This window comes from Fundulus heteroclitus, chromosome 11 (assembly GCF_011125445.2).
Source record: "Fundulus heteroclitus isolate FHET01 chromosome 11, MU-UCD_Fhet_4.1, whole genome shotgun sequence".
In the NCBI taxonomy this organism is placed as follows: domain Eukaryota; kingdom Metazoa; phylum Chordata; class Actinopteri; order Cyprinodontiformes; family Fundulidae; genus Fundulus; species Fundulus heteroclitus.
Genome location: NC_046371.1, coordinates 13515456 through 13525157, shown reverse-complemented (window position 1 = coordinate 13525157; position 9702 = coordinate 13515456). Strand labels below are relative to the sequence as shown.

Below are 9702 nucleotides of genomic sequence, written 5' to 3'. Positions count from 1 at the left end.
ATGCAACCCCAGCAGCCATACGCAGGACAAATCTTCCAGCCCACCAGACCTACACCCCATCCGCATCACAGTCCATGTACAGTAACAGCTTTGACGACGAGCCGCCGCTGTTAGAAGGTAAGTGAGCCACAACGGGACCGAAGCGGAATAGAAAACTATATAATAAATATCTTTTTCTTTTCATCCATTTGAAAGCTTGGAACAGAAGCACCGATTCAATTCGAAACCCAAATGAATGTATGCAAGCGTTGGAAATGCTGGCCTTTTGTTATTTCGGACAAAAAATATTGTTTATCATCGCTGTTGCGGTGTGCGTTCACGCAGGAGAGCGTTGCGTGGCGCAGCTCGAAGGCCGAAGCTGATCGACATCACCCCTGTGTTGTATCGCTAGTGAGCATGTAGCGCCGTTCAGCAGTTTCGCTTTTCTTGTCCGCCTGCCTGGGAAGGTCCCTCCGAACAAACGCTTTTGTGGTTCTTGTCTTTAAAGACGGACACATGCTTACTATTGGCTGTTGGAAGAAGTACGACAATTTGGGCAGAGGTAAATGGGGTCGGTGGGGGGGGGCAACCCCATAGATATCCATAATAAAGGCTTTATTATGGATATCTATGGGCAAACCCTGCGTAAAGGGAGCCCAGATGTCAGCCAATCAGGGTAACGGTCTAACTAATGGCTCATTGGCTGACATCTGGTCTAATTTCAGCGTAACACTGACAACTGAGAGCGTAACGGGCCGTTAACGCTGAAATGCGGCGGCGCGACCACTGATATTGTGTCTTGCTGCTGTTTCCAAATTGGAAATTATTTTATTTAAACATTTTAGATTACATTTTTGTTACCATGTGAATGAATTTGCCATTTAATTGTGTGACTAAACTTTTGCTCTCATTTGTCCAACAGCAGTTATGTTAACATTGACATAAGTAATCGGAATAAAGGGCCTTTGCAATAAAAATGCACCATGTAAACACAGCAATCTAAATTGTATTCAAATAAGGCGGGTGGTTTATGCCGATCGTTTATCTGAACAGTGTCCATCTAAACCGTTGTTCCGATGTGGTCAGTCGGGTTGGGGCAAACCGCCCTGGCTGCACATGTGTGCCCGTATCGGGGAAGCAACATGTTAATTTCCTCCCACATTCTCAACTTGCAATGCAGGGAGATCAGTAGCTTGATTAGGAAGTACAGTAACATCTCAACCGTTGTTAGAACCTGGCATGGGTGCGTTCTGAGTGCTCAGAAAACACGGAACGAACGCGCTTCCTCATTTGTTTATTTTCTTTTTTCAACAGAGATGGGAAGTACAACTTCTTCTTCTGTGGATTTTTAGGAAAAAAACGACAATGCTGCACATTTCAGAGTGCTTGTATTCTCAAAAAGAGCCTGGTGCATGTAAACACATCATCAGATTGACTGACTTTGTACCCATATAAACGACATTCTGATCATTTTTGATTCAATCCAATTACATTTCCATCCAATCAAGGTAATTTGTGTCATCTTTTCTACTGGAAGTAACGCAACATCTCATGCGTGTTCTTCTCCAAGAAAAACTAATTTGAGTTTCCTTAAAATAAGAAATTTAGTTTTGTTCTGAAGCTGTAAAATTGCGACAGTTTAAATAAACTTTCTCCATGATCCCTGACCTCTCTTAACTGGTAGTTGTTTTAGTAGCGGATTTTAATGTTGGCTGTGTTTGTATTAAAAGTTAAAACTGAGTTTAGATTAGGTTTTAGCATCCTGAGTGACCCGTCTCAGCTACTCCTTTTTAGCTGCTGCATCACTGAATATCGGCATGGCTTAAATTGACTGCCTAGCGGGCCACAGTAAATTATTTAGAATTAGTAAAATACTGACCAACCAAAGTCACATTTCTTTATTGAAATGATGAAATTAAATGCACCTTAGGTTATGTTTGAAAAGAGAGGAAAAAATTTTTTAATAATAAACCGAGTTCCAAATTGAGACAAACAATATCTGCACAACATAAGGTTCCACAGACGCTAATTAAAGTAATCCCCTCCCAGTTTTATTTGGTACAGCATTTCATTTTCTGTCTTTTTTGGCACTAAATGTTTACATTTGACTAAGACATCTTTTTTTGTTTTTTTTTTGTTTATAGAATTAGGGATCAATTTTGACCATATCTGGCAGAAGACCCTCACAGTTCTCCATCCATTGAAAGTAGCAGATGGGAGCATCATGAATGAGACAGACATGGCCGGTCCGATGGTCTTTTGTTTGGCCTTTGGGGCGACTCTTCTCCTGGTAAGTAATGAACTTAATTAGGCTCCTCGGTCTTCCAATGTTGAGTAGGTTTCAGTCAATAAATCCATGTTCTGCGTCTGTTTGACACCTTTCGTTTTTTTCCAATTACAGTCAGGCAAGATTCAGTTTGGCTACGTGTACGGCATCAGTGCGATCGGTTGCCTCGCCATGTACTGCCTCCTCAACCTCATGAGTATGACGGGCGTGTCCTTCGGCTGCGTGGCCAGCGTGTTGGGATACTGCCTCCTTCCTATGATCATCCTCTCCAGCTGTGGCGTTCTCTTCTCGTTACAGTAAGTACGCGCTCCCAGCTGTCTGATTGTTTTTTTTTTTTTTTTTTTGTTGAATTTTTGTTCCCCAACACAAATGTGAGGATGGGGATTTGTCGATAGAGCAGGTCACCTGAATCAGAAAGCTGCATTAGACTAAACCTAACTTAGTGGTGGTCACCGCTTTCCGTTAAAAGTAAAACTGTTACTTTTCAGGTTACTGAATGTCTCTTTTTTTCACAAACAAAGGTAAAACCGCTGACTCTAACCTGCTGATGTCTTGCTCTCTCCAGGGGCATGATTGGGATTATACTAACAGCAACAATTATCGGCTGGTGCAGTTTCTCTGCCTCAAAGATCTTCATCTCGGCGTTGGCCATGGATGGGCAGCAGTTCTTGGTGGCTTACCCCTGTGCTTTGCTATATGGGGTCTTTGCACTCATCTCTGTCTTCTAAAAAAAAAAAAAAAAAAAAGTCTTTGCACAACAGTTTTAAAGTAACTGCTCCACGGTCTCTGTAATTTGAGTCTTATTAGCGTCAACGTAATTAGTTTAATTATTGGCTAATTACACAGTTGCTCCGGGAAAAATGGGAACCTCCTCATCTAAACGGCACCAAGGATTCTTCTTTTCTCTTAGAAGCCTCCTCCTCTCGCCACATTCCGACCTGAAGGCAAACGAAAACTGGAGTGGATCGTATCGTCTTGGAATCCTCTGCAGCTTGTTCCTCTCATTCACCTTAAAGAAGAATACATTTTCTGCCCCTATATAGCATCATACAGTCAGGTGTTTTTTTTTTTTTTTTTGAGGACATGAATGAAAGAAGATGGAAAAATTAGGAGATCCAGGAAGTGTGTGTGTATATATAATTTCTATACATGGCAGAAGATGCTGGGGTTGTTTCTTAAAATGAAGGACCCAGTAACAACCACACGGTAATATTTTAATTTTTTTGACTGAAGGGGGGGAAAAAAAATCTTGAGCTATTACAAGCAAACACCCACAGCATCTACAACAGTAACTCTGAGAAGCATTGCTCTTCCTCACTGCATTAGTCTGCAGCTGTTTATGCTGCTTTCCCTCCAGAATGTTTTCTTGTTCAGAAACTTTTTTTTTTCTTTTTTTTTTTTCTTTTTTTTTTTTAAACCCAAGACTGAGGAGCCATGGATCACCCTCGTCAGATAGAAATCAGCTCGGCTGCATCTTCCCATCTATTTAGCTACTCGTTTGCTTGTCGTTGCCTTTCAGGAAAAACACAACCACATTTTGCACAGGAGTTTTGTTGTAGTTATCAAAATAAACGCATAAATAAAATGGATTACACATTGCGAGAGAGTAGACTGGAGGAGACTCCTGTGTGTCGGGACATGTTTCTTTGTACACTTCTGACTTCATTTTAGAGACTCGACTCTTTGTATGCTTTGTGTATTCTGTACATGTTTCCTCATCCACATTAAAGTTGGTTTTGAAAGTTGTGATTATATGGTGCTTTCTATGGTCGGGGTACTTTGCACATATTACAGAATTATAAAGAGGTAAACTGATTTAACATGTGGGCCTATTCTTGCTTGATCATGGCAGACAAAATCTCAAAGGGTGCCTTATTTGATGCACAATGAGAATGCTCAACCACCTTTTTGTAAAATCAACTTTTTAAGATAAAAAAATAATTTACAGGCTTCAGTCCCCACCATTGTATTGGTTAGCTTATAGTGGCTTTAAAGCAGCACTTTGTGTGTACAGAACTTGAAAAAGTAACTTTTACTTTACCATATTTCTAACTTTGATATTCACAAACGTGAATGTATTTTATTGATTTGTTTGTAATTGAATAACAAAATGGTCCAGTGTCGTCAAGTGGAAGCAAAAGCGTTTCACGACAGGCTGTTCACCTACGCTGAGCATCAATCTGAAGCAGCCAGTAGCTCAGTGGTGGCTCTGCAGGAGCTGCAGAGGAGGGCAGGTGGGAGATTTTGTTGTCAGGGCCGTTTTAATTAGTTGTTCACATATCTGGCCTTTTGGGAAGAGTGGCAAGTAGAAAGCCACCAGAGGTCCAATTTGCAGTTTGCTAAAAGTCATAAAGGAGACCAACCTTCACACTTAATGACCTAAATGTAAACGCTCAGTGGAAAATAACCTGCCTTTCAAAACTGATATTTATAAATGCTCTTCATCCTATTTGAGATGATTCTCAAAACAAAAAATGGGGAAATATTTCAGTGTCCAGAGCTGTAAAACCTGTTGAGACATTCAAGTGACTTAGAGTTGTAACTGCATGGTAAGGTGGTTGTATCATGCTAAGTTTATTTGGGTGGATTAGGGGGTGAATGCACTTTTTTAATAGATATACAGCTTCAATACTCCAGCGTCTGTTTACCCATAGTCACTGAGGGGATGTTTGGAGGTAGAAGAATGTTGGCACTGGTGCCACAATCAGCACAGCGTTTGTTGTCAGCCAGTTCGCTGTTGGTTTTGCTTGCAGAATCATACATCTCAATTCACTCAGTGGATGTTTAGTTTATTACATGCATTTACTTTTTAACTTTGTCAAATTTCCTACAATGATCATAAAAATCTTTCTCCTCGACAGTTAAGGTTTATTGACTTTGTGCGTCCCATTACAGACATTGTTCAGGGAACCCACTCCTTGGGAATTTTTTTTAACAATTTTTTCAGGGATACATGTAAATTCCTAATTACTGATAATCCTAAAGAATGTTATTGTTGTATAAATTTGTTAATACTTTTAAAACATATTTCAGTTACCAGTCCACAACTTGACTTCCTGTCAAATTATTTTTGTTTTTTAAATTATCAACAAAGAATTACCGTGATCAAAAACACACTCGTTCAAAATCAAGACAGCAATTCCCCATTTGCAGGCCTTCTAAGATGAAGGTTTAAAAATGGACTGGCGGTTCAGGTATTTAGTTCAGATACCAAAAAGTTTTAAAACTGCTGTTTTTTTAATACAAAGTAGAGCACTTCGGGAAGCACTTGGCCTTCCTGAAGCATATTTAGTGAGATTTCACGTGTATGTTCCTTACTGAGATAGACTACAACACCCTGTTGGAGCCACACATTTTTATTTCTTTTTTGTTGTTGTTGCATCGCTAACACACCCAATTTAATATTAAATTAAATATTTAATATTAATTTTAGGTTTCATGCGGAACGGAAGAAAAGATGGGAACTGTTTTCATTAGAGGTTTCGTTTACACAAAGCAGCCACTTGGTGTCAGTGTTTAGCTGGGTTTCAGAATATGGTTTTAGTTTTTACTGTATTTATTGGCAACAGTCTGATATTTTCCCTAGAGCAATGACTGAATCTTGACTTCGTTTTACATTGAGTCACAATGAAGAAATTTACAGCCCACTATAGACCAGTTTAGCTTGCATGGGAAAGCCAAGCCAAACCCAACCGCTGTGGTAATTACATGGTTGAATTTGCTCATTTTTTTGTTATTTGCTCTTTTTTCTGGGTTTCTTGAAATTTACTACTGTGGTCAGCTTTTTTAAAAGCCTCTTGTGTATTAATGAGAGAGTTCTCAAACTTATTTTCTTTTTTTTTTGCAAACACCCTTGTCAGAACAAAAGACCACATTATTAACCTAATTTGTTCAAATCAGACAATTATGATTGAGTTAGTTATTTTCAGTGGAAATAAAGATTTTGTGTCAGACGCCAGACAGCGGCTTTAAAAATAATGTTTTGAGGAGTAAATGCCTAATATTGATAGGTATGCTGCTACTGTTGTTGCATTACATCTGCACGACCTGCTTCCTGATTTAGGACCAACAGGCTGTTTTGTTTGGATCCGGTAAAAGAGGACCACCATAGCATTATGTCATCTAATGGAGGATAATCTGACTTCCATCTGTTCGGCCTGACTCACAGTCTGTCCCGCCCTCGGAGAGCTGGCCTGTCAGACTAGTGGACAGCAGCTCACGATGAAAGAGGGACGTTTCTAAAACAGTGAGGTAAATATACTGAAAAGGGAGAAAGCACCTCAATAATACAGTATTTGAATTGTACTGTAATTTGTGGAAAACAAAATAACTTGTCGGTCAGGAATTTGACCTGCAGATTCAAAAGCTGTAAATCCAATATTACAATATTACAATATTGCATGTAGTATCTATCAAGTCTAAAAGACGGCTCCATTAAAGCTTCATAAATAAATTGAATCTTGTTCTAAAAAGAAGATGAGTGGTATTTGGGACAGAGTGAGATTTCTTCTGAGACAAGCAACCTTTTTTTTGTCAAATCTAACCCAATTTTAGGTCTTGTTCACACAACCTGTTCGAAAGATGTTTGGGCAGACTTTTTGTAAAAACAAGGGGGGAAAAAAACACCGTCTCTGCTAAAGAAAAGCTTCCTCTCAGCATAATACTGCCAAGACTATGTTGTGAAACGAGATGTTCATGGTAGTAGTATTTACACCGATGATAAACTATATATATATATATTGATTTTAGTAACTGCATTACTTCTGAAGGGAGTAAGCACAGTTTGTTTCTGCGTCCAATGAAAAAAAAATGCTCCATAAAAGAAAAAAAGTAAGCTGTAAAAGGCATAAAAAGAAACTGGAAATATGGGTGATGGTACACAACATTTCTACTGAGCATTCAAACCTGTAATCTGCTGAAGCACAATGAACCGAGTTCAAAACAAAGCAGCTGAAATCCAATACTGGAAAGGTACTACTTAATTATAAATATCCACCTGAAAGGCCTGTAAATTGTGAAAGAAAGAAAAAAAATCAGAAATTAATGAAGCTGTAAACACTTTATAAGCCATTAGTAAGAAGTTATTGTGCATTGTTCGAAGGTGGCGATGAGAACCTTGCCAAATAGTGAGTCTGCATTAATAAATAAAAACCCTGCTAAAACTCCCTTATAATGTATACATTGTTACATCTTTATTAAATTATTACTAAATTATCCCTTTATAATAGTTTTATTACATAATATTATTGAAAACAGTTTGATTTGAAGAATATTTGGTTTCAAAACGCATCCTATATAAAAGTTTTATCCTACACAGGACACTGTCTACTGGGCTCTAGATCCACCCAAACAACACAAAGCAAAAAAAAACTTGCAGCAATGATGCTGATGAGGATGTTGCCTTTGCTGAGACAAGCGACGCGGGCTGAAATATAATGATTGGTATTCAGCAACGGTGTGCACCTTTTAGTACATCTGCAAAAGCGACAACGCATGAATATTCACTGAGTAACTGTTAACACAGCCCTGAGTGTGATTTTCTCCGGCACTTCATTAGGCTAATTGTCAGCCCTCATTGCACTGTGGACTCATCTAACAGTGGATTCAGAACTCAATGAACTAATGCAAACATTGCAGTCTGGCTGAGAGGCGCTGAGTGATATGTTCATGAGCGCGTGCATCAGTGAATATGTATCCATGGGTGGGTGCGAAGGTGATGTGTGCCTCAAGCACTTCTGTTCAAGCATTGCATTTCTATGTACATCGTTGTATGCTCGTGTTAGCGACTTGGACACAGATCACTACATCACTAAATATTACTGGTTTAATATTTATTTTAAAAAAATAATAATAATTCATGTTTTAATTAAACAAGGTAGAGAATAAAATGTCACACTTGCCACGCTCTTTATTAGATTGAGGTCTGGACTTTGACTGGGGCAGCTCTAGAATATATAATCTATATTATATAATCTATATTATTCTATTGCAGATCTGGCTGTATGTTTCCAATCAACTCTGACAAGCTTCCCTGTTCATCCTCAAAAAAGAGCATCCCCACAGCATGATGCTCACACCACCATGTGCCACCTGATGGTGTGTCCAGCATGATGCTCAGTTCTGCCACAAACAAAACAAAAATGTTTTCCACGTAGACCAATCATTTCAACTTTGGAGCACTTTCTTCCACATTTTAATTTAGCCCACTACATGGCTTTTGGCAAACTGCAAACAGGACTTCTAATTGCATATAAGCAATAATTTCATAATTTTCATAATTTTCATATAAGCCGCTCGTCCATATTTAGCAGATTTGTAGTGTGCATTACTAATATCTGTCCTGTCCACAGAGTCTTTTCTCTGACCTGTGCATCTTAAAAGTGTTTTTATTTCTTCTTCTCTTTTCATCCGAACAAGCACATTAACTTCAAACATTCTATCCTGGTTGGATGTCATTATCATTTTTATCTTGGCAGATTATTGGTCACTTGTTCATTGTTGAGTGTAAAATAAGCTGCTGTCATAAAAAAAAAAAATGCATTATCATTTATTTGTTTTCTTGATTTAAAAATCTGTTATTGCTGCTACTGTGTGCGCATTTTTCTGGTTATTTTTGTCATAGTGTACCAAAATGATGTTTAGGAAATGGAACCGAAAGTGAAGGAATTATGAAACTGCGTTTCGTTTTTACTGTTCGCTTCGGTCGCTGCCCATGCATTCAGCTTCAACATGGAGCATCTGCACAAGGACTGGGAATCCATCTGGTCCTGCTGGGGCTGTTCTCATTCAAAATGCATAACATAGGTGTGATAACTCAAAACAGGAGAATTCAGTTACAGCTCAGAGGAACACGCTCCAACTTAGCTGATGTCATTGGCGCTTTTATTAGCAGGCCTGTGACTCATCGCTTGTAATTCTCTGTTTGTGTTTTTCTCTGAAACTTTTGCTCAGACGTTTATTTGCAATCATCCAGACAGCTCCCCGCATTATCAAAAACAAAAAAGTTTTTAAGCCCACTTGCCAGACTTTGCTTTTAAATCAATTAACCTCCTATAAAACAATATGCCAAAGTAAAATTTAAAATTAGTTTTGTTGTAAAATGTGTTGTTGTTTTTTTTTTTACTTCTCTGTGAGATGTTATGAAAAGCATTGAATGGAGTGTAACTGTTCTCAAATATGCTCAAAGACAATTTTTTTGTTTTTCTTTGCATTTTTCTTTGTATTTGTTCTTCAGTGGTGTGTACTTTACACCTGCAACAACACTCCTAAGCCATATGTTAGACTCCCCCGTAGATTTTCTATTTAACTTGCCAACAGAATAACATAGACTTGGTGAATTGGTTTTGAAGTACCAGCTGTATAATCTGCAAAACTACTGCATCATCTACAAAGAATGATGTATGATGGGTCCAATTGAACCAGTGAATCCCAGCATT

General features: G+C 38.5%; 1 protein-coding gene across 1 annotated transcript; it reads left to right on the top strand.

Annotated features, from left to right (window-relative positions):
* LOC118564525 (protein YIPF5-like) lies at positions 1-4015 on the top strand. The gene is given in 5 exon segments (XM_036142885.1): positions 1-43; positions 46-117; positions 2124-2269; positions 2381-2562; positions 2832-4015. Coding segments are annotated over 5 exon segments (606 nt in total). The 3' UTR covers positions 2995-4015.
* The last annotated feature ends 5687 nt before the right edge of the window (positions 4016-9702 follow it).